The 14,377-nt window shown below is 31.8% G+C and overlaps 3 protein-coding genes and 1 non-coding gene across 4 annotated transcripts; 1 reads left to right on the top strand and 3 right to left on the bottom strand.

Annotated features, from left to right (window-relative positions):
• The first annotated feature begins 2,608 nt into the window (after nucleotides 1-2,608).
• Nucleotides 2,609-4,002, top strand: LOC9299664. The gene has a single exon (XM_021016027.1). The coding sequence runs from the start codon at nucleotides 2,876-2,878 to the stop codon at nucleotides 3,875-3,877; it is 1,002 nt and encodes a 333-aa protein (XP_020871686.1). The 5' UTR covers nucleotides 2,609-2,875; the 3' UTR covers nucleotides 3,878-4,002.
• Nucleotides 4,003-7,916: 3,914 nt separating this feature from the next.
• On the bottom strand, nucleotides 7,917-9,775 carry LOC9299663 (berberine bridge enzyme-like 23). Its single transcript, XM_002863541.2, has one exon. It carries the CDS (start codon nucleotides 9,687-9,689, stop codon nucleotides 8,094-8,096), a length of 1,596 nt encoding a protein of 531 aa, XP_002863587.1. The 5' UTR covers nucleotides 9,690-9,775; the 3' UTR covers nucleotides 7,917-8,093.
• Nucleotides 9,776-11,102: 1,327 nt separating this feature from the next.
• Nucleotides 11,103-14,075, bottom strand: LOC9299662 (probable anion transporter 5). The gene is made up of 2 exons (XM_002863540.2): nucleotides 13,624-14,075; nucleotides 11,103-12,946 (listed from the first exon to the last, which is right to left on the bottom strand). Exon 2 carries the CDS (start codon nucleotides 12,819-12,821, stop codon nucleotides 11,523-11,525), a length of 1,299 nt encoding a protein of 432 aa, XP_002863586.1. The 5' UTR covers nucleotides 12,822-12,946; nucleotides 13,624-14,075; the 3' UTR covers nucleotides 11,103-11,522.
• On the bottom strand, nucleotides 13,998-14,070 carry TRNAV-UAC. Its single transcript has one exon. It is a non-coding gene; the product is annotated as a tRNA-Val (tRNA).
• Nucleotides 14,076-14,377: the final 302 nt, after the last annotated feature.

Here is a 14,377-nt window from a genome sequence, read left to right as displayed (position 1 = left end):
TTTTTTTTGTAATAAAGCTAGTTTGGCTCTAGTTTGGATCTTATTACGTCATTATCTTCTTGGATAATTGTCTTCCCTTGTTTGCTCTTTTACGGTTGAGCAATGGTTCTTCTAAGTTTAGATTTGAGAGATCTCATATATAGAACCTCTTTAGTAGTACGAGAGGTGGATGTTGATGATTGGTCTTGTTAGATGATGAATCCGAAAAGTGTGGTAAATGATTGCAGTTTGTATGCGTTTGAAGCTAATTCTTAGATCCATTAAAAATTGAGATTTTTTATAACGTTACAAATCAAATGCTCCTTTTTCAAACATTTTGATGTTGGACGATTGAGGTAAGAAAAACTTCTTTTTTTCTTTAACAAATCTATAACTAGTTTTGGACATCAAACTTTATCGTAAATTTTGTAAATGGATTTAATCAAACACCATTCGGTGCAGGAATAAGTGCCAACCCATAAAAATTGCATATTGTACATTCCAATATCAATGAGAACAAAGTCACTAATTTGGATTTTGGTGTGCTCTTAATATTCTAAATTATATATTTTAAAATAAATAAATTAGTAGATTTTTAACGTACTCCTTTCTTATTATTGTTATTTTTAAACGCTTGAGACTTTTTCTTTAAATTATATAAGGGTGATACAAGAATTCAATAGAGGTGGAACAGAGTAGATTTGATACAATGATTGAGTAGAAGAAGCATGTTGAGAAAGCTTGTTCGCAGCGGCATTTCTCTCACGGTTGACGTGGGCTATAAGGACGATTCCGGAACTTTTGACATCCAATGGCAAAGATCATACAAAAAAGACTCAGAACAAGAACAATCAAATGACGAGTTATTTGGAGATGGACAAGTTATGAGTCTTGTTGACGTAGCAAGAACAATCAACACATGTGGTTTATCCGGTGTTCTTGCTACGGCAACAAGACTCAGTTAAAGAACAATCCATGATGATCCCATTTGTTAGAAATGCTGCCAAGACGAAGAAACAATAAATCATATACTCTTTACTTGTTCTTTCGCTCAAGTTATTTGGAGATGTGTAAATATCCACGTGGGTCAAAACGGATTTGCAGACGACTTGGAAGATAACATTGGCACATTGTTGCGGCTGAATAAAATCCTAGATCTACCTCTTCATCAACATTTATTTTCGTTCTGAATTGTGTGGCGTCTTTAGAAATCTAGAAACGAATTCCTCTTCCAAAACATTAAAAGGCTTCTAGAATTTGAAGCAAGTAAAGGACGACATGAGACCAATGAGTAACTTGTATTTTTTTTTTTATAACAGCTTTTGTTAATAGGCCAAAATTTTTTTTACTTTAGGCACTCAAATAGTTTGGGCCGGCCCTGGCATCCACCTCAAAAGGATGACTCAAATGTAATTTCGATTGTGTATTAATTCAGGGTCGACCTTATACAAACACATAATGGTCAATAAAGAGATAGTGATGGGCATGTCCTTTTGGCGGGATGTGCACAACCTCAACGTACTCCTTTCAGTTTCTAAGAGTTTTCCAAATTTTCAAACATGTTTCCATTTCATTAAAAAAAAAACAATGTATTTTGTATTATTATACAATACTCCTTTCAGTTTCTAAATGATTTAATGTTATGTAATATTTCTTCTATATTAATATTTTGATGTATTCATTTTAAGGTGTTTTGTTTCGAAACTAAATTTCTAATTATGAGATATAAAATTGTTGGGACTAATATAAATACAACATAATTAGTAAAATAATATATATATATATAATTGTACGGACTAAAATGAAAAGAAAAAAAACAAAAAGACATACCTCATCACGAAACGTGGTGTGCGAAAAGTTTCCATACATACTATATGGAGGGAGCGAAATCGAAGAAGACATGGGGATGTAAGTGTGGATGAGTTACGAGTTCCCTTGGATAATTGTTTCCCCTTTATTCTTTTACTGTGAACAATGGTTTTTCTAAGTAAAGATTTGAGACACCACACCCATAGAACTTCTATAGAACTAGCCCTTAATTAGTGGTATGAGAGGTGGATATGTTGTCATGTTGATGATGCCTGTTGTTAAATGCCGAATCCAAAAAACTATAGTAAATGATTACAGTTTGTAAATTATTAAATCCATCGAAAACAAAAATGACAAATTTTATAACGTTATAAATCAATTGCTTCTTTTTCAAACATTTCTTTTTTTGGTAGGGTTCTTTTTCAAATATTGATGTTGGACAATTGTGCTAAGAAAATACTTATCCTACTTACAAAATATATATAGCTAGTTTTGATATCCTTTATCGAATAAACTAATTAAACTTTGTAAAATAAATGGCTTACAGGCTCATGCCAACCTATAACAATTGCTTATTATAGATTCCATTTAAATGAGATCAAAGTCACTAATTTAGATTTTTATATGTACTCTTAATATTCTAAGTTAAATCTCTTAAAAATAAATAAATAGATCTTTAACGTACTCCTTTAAACTTCTAAAAGAATTTTCCAAAATTTCAAACATCTTTTCATTACTTCAAAAATATAAAGTAACAAAAAAGCTAAATTTCCTTTTATAATCAAATTTTAAACTCGGTTTTAACTTTAAAACTTTATAATAATTAATTTATATTTCTCTCTTTCCGTTTTCTCGACAATTACTCATCATTTAGCTCGTGTTTTTTAAAAACACACTCACAAAAAGTGATCTTTCACCTTCACTTTCTGCGATTCTTCTTCTTCACTCGCATGTATTTAAATTGCTTCGACCTTGTCACTCAGAAACTTCATCAATCTCTCTTCTAACAAAAACCCTAACCCTAATTCTCTCAAGACAACTCAAAGGTCTCTCATTTTTTGGGTTTTATCTCTTCCGTACAATCGCCATGTCTCTACCATGGAAAAAACCTAAATCAAGTCGAATCTTAAGATTCATGTCGGAGTTTCAACAATCGCCGTTCGTTGAAACTGGCTTCCCAACTTCTTTAATCGATCTCTTCTTCAAAAATCGCGATCGTCTCAAAAAATCTCCGTCTAAACGCTTCAAACGAATCGAACGCCAGATTCAAACCGCTCCAAACGCTTCTTCTTTGACTAATCAAGATGCGGTTTTGGAAAAGCCCACGGGGATTAAAACCGTTCGGAGTAAGATCGAGAAAGTTAATTGCGTTAAAGGTGAATCAGCGGCGGAGAAGAAGCACGCAATTAAAAATAGCGTTTGCGTTTGCGGCGGTGGCGGTGAGGTTGTTTTGATGGCGTTTAAGGTTTTAATAGTGGCGTTGCTCGCCTTGAGCACGAAAAAGAAGCTTACTATAGGAATCACTCTCTCCGCTTTCGCTCTTCTCTTAACAGAGCTCGTGGCGGCGCGTGTGTTCACGCGCTCCAAGCTCTGTAACACCGGCAAAGACAAAAACGCGATTGGCCGCGAAAAAATAATCGAAACTTTTGATGAAACTCGAGTTCCTGATGTGCAGGAAACAGAGCATGTAGTAGCTGAAACAGAGGTTTCGAAGTTGAAAGGTTTAACGATTCGTGATCTGTTGTTAAAGGACGAGAAATCGACAAGTAAAAGTTGGAGACTAAAATCGAAGATTGTGAAGAAGTTGAGGAGTTACAATAATAAGAAGACGAAGAAGACAATGATGATCAAAGAAGAGTCTTTGATTGAAGTCTCGAGTTTGGTTTTAGAAGATAAACCAAATAAAGTTGACTCCGAGAGAGACCAAGAAACGTTGAATCTTCCATTGATGAGATCAAATGGTGATAAAATGAATGTGATTGTTCTGATCGTGATAGTGCTTACTGGTTTGTTATGTGGAAAGATCTTAGCCATTGTTTTAACACTATCCTGTTTGGTTCTTAGATTTGGAGAAGTCCAAAAAATTTAATCTTTGCATATAAATTTTTTGTATATTTTTAATAAAATTATTGATATATATAGTAGTTTACATGTTTGCATATGAAACTGTAATTTTTTCTTATTTTATATGAAGGAGATTGGATAGACATCTAATTCATTCTTAATATCAAATGGGATATAAAAGTTGATACATAAGAGTATTATGGAGAATTAAAGATTGGATCGATTGTTTATTTGTGTTTAAGCTTAATATTGTTTCGAATGAATCACAATTTTAAGCGATAAACATAAAAAGTTATATTTTTCAATTTCTACAAATGATTTTTAGAGTTTTCACATATATTAAAATAAGAAATGTGTAATTTTATTAACATTAATTTTATACTATTAAAAATTTTCTAATAACTATGAACCAATAATAATCTAAATAAAACTAATTATTTTTAATCATTGCTTCTTGAAGTTTAGAATTTAATAATATCAATCAATTAAAAAAAATTAGTAATCAATATTTATGGAACAAAATAAAAAAGATAGAAAATCAATCTTTTAGAAAAAGAGGGAGTAATATTTGTAAACACAAATTTCGAAAACAACTGAAATATATTTTTGCGCGTTCTCGCTTGATACATTTTCATTATCTTTTGAAGAACTAAAACTATTTTATATTTATTAAATATGATCTACTTTTCTTTTAAATTTTTTTTTTATTCACATAAGCGCAGAAATTGCGATTGAAACAAATCAAAAGTTTATAATGATCAAAATTTGGTTAAAGTGTTGCTTTGGAATATATATTTAACACCAAAACGAATTGTTAGGTAACGTATTAGTAGTATTAATTTAGAAGTGCTTGTAGTAGGTAAGTGAAAGACAATTAGGTTTCACTCAGCTCTGGAATGTGAAAAAAGTGATGGTAGGTTTTGTGGCAATATTAATTAAATGGCATGGCACTGCCACTTATTAACGAAAAAGGGTAACCAATTAGGTTTATGTCAACCAATTAGCCAATAAAATGGTTAGGTTTAAACCTAGTTAAGCTTGTGCTAAAAAGTTTTGAGATCTCACTTTGATTGGAGATTAAGACCAAATTGTTAGTGTTGTGCTAAATGTAAAGTTTTAATGATTATATGTCAAATCTGATATGGTAAAAAATGGGTTTGTTTGTTGATATAATGATACTTAAGAGTTTGAGTTATTTGCCCAAAAAAAAAAAAAAGAGTTTGAGTTATAAATGTGATAAAATATATAATTTGGTAAATATTAATCTGAGCACTACACTTGGAATAGTTTTTTTTTTGTGTTAATAATTATACTAGGAATGATTAATTTTGTTAATTAATGTGGTGTATAATCGCGTGAAATTTCTACAAAATATAATAAATAAGAGAGTGTAGATTATTCAACATGTTTTCTTTTTTTCTTAACGCTTATAAATAAAATATAGTAGATTGTTGAATCATCTTTATAAGAACCATGAAAACACAAGATGATTGTTGTGAATAATAATAATAGACAAAAAAATCAAATCAAGCTTTTGGAAAAGGTGAATATGTGTTTACTGTAAAGCTTGATTATTAAAATGATGAAATATGACCAAAAAAAGTGTCGGATCGGATAAAGAGTGTGTCTTTGGTTTTTTATTCGATAGATCTTTTACCTAATTCAAAATTAACTTAGTGGCAAAGCCTCCATTGTTGGGTTTTCTTATTTTATTGTTACTTGTTTTTGTTTTTATTGACTAATGACTACCACTAAGTTTTCAGTCATGTCAATTTTTTTTTTGATCTTGTGTTTTTTGTTTTGCAGCAATCTTTGATCTTTGATCTTTTTATCAATTTTTTTTATAAATATCTTTTATAACTTAAAATATACAACACACTTGTTAACATATGTATTTAATTTCAATCAACAGTAAATAATATAATAAAAAAACTACTATTTTGTGCTTACAAGTGTACATGTAATATGTTGGTGAATGCATGATAATACTAAAATGCATGATAACCAATGGTTGACGATATAATTAAGATCTAAATATGTGTTCACCTACTTAATTAACTTTGTATATATACGCTTTGACGTCTCTTAGTTTTGAATTGCTAATATGCTTTCCATTGATCATATTTTTGAGTTAAATAATCGATTAACAATGTTCATGAGGTCGTTTATTGTTGTGCTTGTAAATTTCTTGTCAAGATTATTTGATGAAAATTGATTATGGACAATAAAATCACTTGCTCCAAAAAGTAAAACGTGAGAATCGAGTTATTCTAGTTAGCGTTAGGATTAATGAGAAGAATAAGTCAATTAATTTAACCTTTTACCAAAAAAAAGAATAAGTCAAAAGATAGATAAGTTAAACCAATAATAGCTCATGCGTGAATATGAAATTTGTCGGACGTGTTTATAAAAGATTATATATAATGATTAACGAATGTCTAATAAAGTTGCCACGCATAATTGGTTCTTTTACTATGTACATTTCTTCCAAATAAGCGACAACGATACATAATTGAGCATTTAACTTGTGGCAAGATTCGTATATACAAATCTAAACAAAATCATTTGTTATTCGATCAAAAGTATCAAAATTCGTGTAGTGATTTACCACTAGATTTAACTACGATTTCAGCTCAAAGTAGAAGAGTAAGCTTTGTAAATTTGAAACGATTTTTAAACACTAGTTAAAATCTTCATGTTAGATTTAGAAATCAGTGAGTTTTAGTTACGAGAATTTCTAAATACATAGTTTTACAAATGAATTAAGACTTCTATGAACCTTGTGTCTCTAGGATAGATCTTGGTCGGCTTGAAAACATTGGGTTCAGCAAAAATCCTTAGTGGTTTGAATTTTATTCTTAGAAATAAATTATAGTAAATTAATATTTAAATGTAACCTCCACCATGAGAAAATACATTCATTTTTAAAAAATTAAATTATGGAGTTAAAATAATGGGTAGTTAATAGTGTGTTTCAATGCCATTGAATAGAGAAAAAAGTTAATACACAATTTATATGATTTAGGTTACAATTTAGTATTAAAAGGTGGATTAATGTGTATGATTAAAGAATTAAATGTATTATGTTTGTGGTTTAATAAGATATAGATAAAGTCAATTTTATTAATATATTCCTTATCTTTTTATAAAAAAAATCAATTCTCATGAGATTAGTAAGAGATACAACATAAAATAACCATGGCAATATGCTATATGTAAGAAATAAAATAAAATTAAAAATATAACATATTATCGCACATACTTAAACTATTTTATCGCCTAATAATTTGATCTTTATTTTTCACTATAAATTATGTGAAAAAGATAAAATGTAGGAAAATATCTCTTTATTCAAAAATATCTTAAATTATTTTATCATCAAATATTTTTGATTTTATTTTATAATTTGATTTAAGGACTATCGTGGGTATTGTTCTCAAAAATCAAATAAACTGAAAATGACATGTGTCAAAAGAGTAGAACGCCAAATGTCACATTCTTAGAGCTTGTTTTGGAGAAACCTTGTCATATATATATATATATATATATATATATATAGTTAACAATGATGATAAAGATGGATTTAAAGGGGACACAGTAATAAACCAAATCGCATTAGTGCAATAAGAATCGAAGTAAAAAGGTCTAATTTTTTTTTTTACAGCAAATATAGTTCATCCACAAGCTAAAATCAAACCGTATTTTCTTCAAGAAAAAAACGGTCCAGAATTACACAGTTTACATGGGAAAAAATAACACCACGTGATCGTGCTTTTTTTGCAAAGCAGCGAGCACGAGTATTATTAGTACGTGAGACAAAAGCTAAATTAAAAGAGGAAAAAAATGACTTCAAAGAGCTAAAATCTTTTAACTCTGACGAAAAAGCAGGTCACTCACCGAAAGTGTCTAAAATCTGTATTAACTCCATGCAATCCGTCTCAAAAGCAACTTCAAAAAAAGAAAGTGGGATAAGGAACCTCATTGCCGAGAGGAGAGACTCAAACTCTAACTAAAATGTGGTTTGTTTTTTTTCACTCAAATGTTTTGCTAAGTTATATATGAAATAAAATGCGATCTCTATTTATTAGAGGTCCATTAGATATCACCACATGACACGATCACTTTCACATAACATTACATGAGGAACACACAATATTTATAGAGAACATATATGTCCAATAACAAGAAAACAAACAAACAAAACATTGTTTTTGTCTAAGAAATCAAATCTTTGTTTTTTCTTACACCATCAAAGGAGGAACACTCTGTTCATTCCTAAAGAAATTGGTTGGATCAATCTTCCCTTTAACCATAGCCAATCTCTTGAAATTACTTCCAAAATACCTAAACCCCCATAATCTCGCATCTTCGAAGCTCGTATTAATCCCTTTATTCATACCTAAATCAAGATCTCTATAATTCAAATAAGCTCCTCTTGGTGATCCAGAGACATAAACTCTCATATACCTATAAAGCAATCTCATCCATCTCACATGTTTCTCCATCTCTCCAATTTCCTTCACTCTCCATTTCACCATATACTGTATATTATATAGATTCCCTCTTCTATGAGGAAATGGAGTCTCCGATTCACCAATCTCATACATTTTACCACCTAATGGCTCCATTATCATTATCGGAGATTCGACCTCGTGAAACCTCTTCCATATACCTTCTAGGCCGATTTCAGGAATTGGGTTCTTGACAAAATCTGATTTTGCTTTGAAATACAGATCATTGTATCTTTGTTCTCGATCAAGAAGAGTCTCTAGTGGTTGTCCTTTCTTCCAGTTGAAGTACATTATCGAATCGATCCAGGTCATTTCAGTACAGTCTTGAAACCTTAACCCTAATTCCGGAAACTTCTGATTCATTAGAGGTATTAGTTTATCGATTCCTCCAAGATAATTTGCTTGGAAGGTAGCTTGAACAGATCCTCCAGAATTGGAAACAATGACTCGGATAAAGAGATTATCTTCAAGCTCTGCTGCAATTTGCTGCCATCTATGAACAATTTTCGTCATGTTCTGTGTCCACGGTAGGTTCCTTCTGAAGCACGTAACCTTCTCTGGAACCCTAACTAGCTTTACTTTCCATGATACTACAACCCCAAAACTAGCAGCTCCACCTCCTCTAATCGCCCAGAACAAATCTTCTCCCATTTCTCTCCTACTGTTGTAGATCCTCCCATTTGCGTCTACAAAACGCGCATCCACAACATTATCTGCGGCTAAACCATGTTTCCTCATCATTGCACCAAACCCTCCTCCACTAAAATGACCTCCAACTCCAACACTAGGACATGTTCCTGCAGGGAAGCCATGGATTTTACTCGATTTAGCAATGTTATAGTAAAGCTCACCGATCGTCGCACCGGCTCCAACCCAAGCTGTTTCATCTGCGAGGTTGATCTCGATCGATCGAATATTAACAAGATCGAGGATGATGAAAGGCGAGTGTAATGAGAGGTAAGAAAGGCCTTCATAGTCATGGCCACCACTTTTAGTCCTTACTTGCACCCCAAGTTTCCTACTGCATAGTAATGATCTCTGGATTTCAGAATCAGTTCTTGGTGTAACAATCAGAATCGGCTTTTGGCTTGTGAAATTCAAGGTCAGGAATCTGTAGTTTTGTGATAAAGACTGCGAGAAATTGGTGTAAAGTCTTGAATCTGGCTTGTGGATGAAGCTTTTAGGGTTTATGAAGCTTGAATCAGAATGTGTCGACATGCAACTCAGAAATTGGTCTCTACTAGGAAGAGAATTAGAATCAGAATTGACCCATTTTACTAAGAAGACAAGAAACAGAGACAGAGCAAAAGCTTCAAGTGTTCTCATCTTTAATGTTTTGGTTTTCTTGTTCTTGCTCTGGTGTTGAGAAGAGTATCAGAGATTTTGATAAGAACTGATGAAGTAGCAGAAAGAGTAAACTAGGTTCCACCTAACACCGACGTAGAAATTATAAAAAATAAAATTTAAATTCAGTGAAAATTTTGTTTTTGGAAATTTGTGTTGCTCAGAAACAAAAAAACATTAATATTAAGTTTGGGTATAAGAAAATTTAGTCTATTTTATTCTATTTTTCTTATAGTAAATTTATTCCAACAATGGTTATTACGTGTTGTAATTTGCATTACTATATTTATCAGCTATTGGAATATTTTCTCATTATATAGACCTAGTAGAAGAAATATATTCACACTTTTGTGCTAATATATTACTAATAATTTTCCCCATCTAATTGTGTTAATATGGGCAAAACCACAAAACCTACCTACTTGCATTCATAATTTTGTGGTGTTCGAAAACGTATCAAAAATTGCTTATATTATGGGATCCTAAGCAAGTGGTTTATTTTGCAGTAAAAAAGGCATGTGAATCATAATAAAACTTTGATATATAGATTTTCGTTATATATATTTATATAAGATTTTCGTTATAATTTTCACTTTCACATATAACAAATTTTGATATAAAAGAAAAAAAATCAATTAAACTAAACAGTTCGCCTAATAGCTAATGCATTTTTATATAACTTATCTATCATTGATATAAGGTTATAAGCATCATACGGTTATATAAATTAACTGATAGATTTTTTAAAAAATGTAATTAGTGGGTGATAACATTATCTTTTCGATTACTTCTACATTTGTATTACATTTTGTTTATGTGAACAAATTAATACAAAAATATATGATGTTTTAGCTTAAAGTACAAAATTAAATTAATTATTTTTTCTTATTTTATATTTTTTACATTTAAAACATAATTTTTTATATTTAAAACATAATTTATTATTTAGTTAAAGAGAATTTAGTCAATGAAAAAAATTACTGTAAAATATAAATAGTCACAAAGTTCTATAAATTTAATATTTGCATAAAAACTTGAAGTTTTGTCCAAAATATTTTATATTAGAAAACAAAATAATGAATAAAATATTTTATAATATGAAAAAAAAGATTAAAAAACATTAAATGAATCGATCGTCAGGTATATATATATTTACTGCAATTCAACGGCATGAAAGCAACGTGTCGACGTTTTCTAATTGTTAGTTGTCTTCCACTGCATGAGTCATTTGTGTTACAGTGAAGATTTACAAAAGATTAAACTAATATAGAGATTAAAAGTTAAAAATAAAACTAATTGAGAAAATTATTTAAAATTACAATATTTTTCTTCACATTAAAATCGAGCTGAACCACAATAACATATGGAACCAAAATGAAATATAAATTTTAATAATGGCCTCTTAAAAAACCTCATTTTATAATTACTCAAAACTTTTACAATATCCAATTACAAAACCCCCTCAATTATTATTCATTCGATTTAACAAAATCGAAACTGATAAAAGAAAAAAGAAAATGGGGCTACTAAGATTACAATTTCCAATTCTTATTCATAGTATATATTGAAAGATCAACCAATAATACTCTTTGGTGTGATTCAAGTTTATTCACCAAAAACAAAGAATACCAATATAAGCCTGAGGACAAAGATTTCAAAACCATCAATCAAAGATCATTACTGCACACAACAACATTTCCCTCCAAAAAATCCGCGATTACCGATCGATCTTCGATTCAGGATTCAAAATGTAGAGGCTTTTTACTAACTAATCTTGATAAGGGTTTCTCTAAAAGTTTTGATCTTTTTCTTTTCTCAATCAAAGATCCTTTCTCCTGTAGAAAACAGCAAAAACACAACAGAGCTAAAGATACAGAGCAAACCCGGGATGAAGAACACAACTCTCCAGCTCTCAGGATGTGACAAATCTGAGTAAACCAATTTAGAAGCTTCAAGAAGCTTTCCAGTCAAATCAACACCAATGATTCCAGCTAATGTCCCGGCAGTATTTGAAACTCCCATCACTATTCCTGCATATCTTGGAGCAATATCCATATGGTTTACCGCAAAACCAGCTCTTCCTAATGCTAGAAACCCAAGAGCTACAGAGGAACATAAGATCACACCATTTTCAGTTCTAAACATAGGCAAGACCATCAATGCCGCTGAAGCAATTAGGAACCCAACCGTGTTCAAAAACTTTCGGGTTCTGGTTACCGAGAGTATTCTCTTGGTGATCAAATAGTCTGCGATGAACCCACCAACAATGGAGAATACAAACATGTTGAGGTATGGCACCATCTTTGATGAATCCATCCCCTGAAGACTGATCTGGAGTCCAAGCTCGAAATACGTTGGAAGCCAGTTCATCAACACGTATAAAGCATAATGGAATGTGAAATTGTTAACCACGATCGCCCAAACGGGTAAACTGAGCATGATTTTCTTCCACGGGATATGAGTAACTTTATGGTGGTTTACATTAGTTGGTAAAAGAGCACCTCCGAATCCAGCAGCGGCGGCTTTCGGATGCTCAGATCGAGGTGGGTCAGTAGCGTACCTAATCCAAAGCAATGACCATATAACACCTGCTAATGCCTCTGCTAAGAAAACTGATTCTGGACCTCTAAGCTCAACTAAAGCAGGGAGAAGCCACATTCCTAAAGCTGCACCTAAATACATTCCCGATGTCGTTATTGAAACCAATCTAGACCTTTCATGAGGAGGAACCCACTGAGCCAAAACTGTGTGGATAGAGGGAAAGATGAAACCTTGAGCAACACCAACAAGTAAACGGGCAAAAACCAAAAGCCCGACTCTGTTTGGATCAAGCGGAACCAAGAAACACGTCGATGACCATAAAACAAATGACAGAAGAAGAACTTTCCTTCCCCCAATTTTCTGAGCTGCCCAACCTCCAGGGACTTGAGAACAAGCATAGCCAACAAAGAATGTAGAAAGTATAGTTCCTTTACTCGATTGATTGATCCCAGCAGCATCTGCAGCAACAGTATATGCAATAGAGAAGCCAACACGCTCTATGTAACACACACAAGTGCTGAGGAAAGTTAAGAAGACTATCACATAGCGTTGCGGAATATTTGATAACTTCATGTTAGACCTTTTCTCTGATCTAGATCATTTATATCATACACAAACCCTCTCAAGCACCACCACATAAGAAAAAGAGACCAGGAGGGAAAATAAGCTTCAAGACTCCCCAATTCCACAGTTAAAACCTGCAATGGCAAATCGAACTTGTTTAACACAAAACTTGCAGGATGATTCTAAGTGACTGGTGAATTCTCTCTGATCATTAATAAAACAGACACAAACCCAATTTCTGATAATCAAATCCAGCATATGTTCCTTTGTTCAGATATATATGAGATAGGTATAATTAACACAAGTTTATCCATTTTCAATTAGGCATCCTAAAAATACACATCTTAAGCTTCTCTGATCATCTAGAAAGTAAAATCAAGTCAAATCCTTCAACAAAAACAGATAAACTCATCTTAGATATGGCACCAATAGATATAGGACAAGAAAGTGATAACGATATACAGATCTCAAAAAAAAAAAAACACAAGTCTAAATCTGAAGTATAAGGTTGTATCAAGCAAATGAATTCGTTACAAAACCTACCCAAAAGCTATAAATTTAGCAAAAGTAATCATCTTGATTCTAAACTCAGAGATCACAAACCCAATTCTTAATGAATTAAGATACCAATTGTCTTCAAGACACACAAAAATCGAAGCTTTAAACTTAACTACCAAAGAAACTAAACAATGAAACCAAAGAAAAGAGAACCCAAGAAGCAATCTTCAAATTATACAGTGAAATGTGTTGCCTTTATTCTCTTATTCACAATGTAAAATCGAAAACCCAAGTCAAAATCACAAAACTTTACCTTAGTTGGTACGAAATTCTTCAACTTTTTCTCGAAATCTACCTCAATTGAAGTTGAACTCGAGTTTCGAACAGGAAGATCGGATGCGTAAAAATGCGAAATTAAGGGTTTTACGCACAAAGTAAATCCAAATTGGAGAGATTTGGGGGAAATGAGAAATGGGTTTTGAAGTATTAACGGTGGAGACAAGTGTGAAAAGGCAGTGGTGGTCGAGAGTGATGGAGATGGAGATTTTTAGGGTTTGTGAAAGAATTTAGAAGAAACAAAAAAGAAGATGATGGAGATCGCTCCTTTGGGTCAACGACGACGATGGTGATTTATGTCCGTGAAATAAAATAACGTAACGGCCATTTGTGTAAAAAGAGTAAAACAATTGGTGCTGCCCAGGATCGAACTGGAGACCTTTTGCGTGTAAGGCAAACGTGATAACCACTACACCACAGCACCTTAATGTTTAGAGGGTAGTTTTAGATTTTCTAATTTACTCAATTAATCAGAATTTTGAAATACAAGTATATCCGTGTATCGAAGGAATTATTTTTGGAATACAGGTAGATTTTTTTCTAATTTACTCAACTAATCAGAATTTTGGATTTTTTTTTACAGTATCTCTATACTATTAAAAGAGAAGTACAAATGTAAATGGGTCGGGTCAAAATCAGAAAATTGACCCAAAATTCTGAAATCGGATATTTGAAAATTTTGGAATATAAATTCGAATTAATAATGAAAAATCGAACTAAAATCAAATGTT

The sequence above is a fragment of the Arabidopsis lyrata genome (assembly GCF_000004255.2).
Source record: "Arabidopsis lyrata subsp. lyrata unplaced genomic scaffold ARALYscaffold_8, whole genome shotgun sequence".
Taxonomy (NCBI): Eukaryota; Viridiplantae; Streptophyta; class Magnoliopsida; order Brassicales; family Brassicaceae; genus Arabidopsis; species Arabidopsis lyrata.
This window is presented reverse-complemented; position numbering and strand designations above follow the sequence as displayed.

What these genes read in the sequence shown, in the direction of transcription:
- LOC9299663 (XM_002863541.2), bottom strand. Translation starts at nt 9,689, where the DNA reads ATGAGAACACTTGAAGCTTTTGCTCTGTCTCTGTTTCTTGTCTTCTTA.
- LOC9299662 (XM_002863540.2), bottom strand. Translation starts at nt 12,821, where the DNA reads ATGAAGTTATCAAATATTCCGCAACGCTATGTGATAGTCTTCTTAACT.
- LOC9299664 (XM_021016027.1), top strand. Translation starts at nt 2,876, where the DNA reads ATGTCTCTACCATGGAAAAAACCTAAATCAAGTCGAATCTTAAGATTC.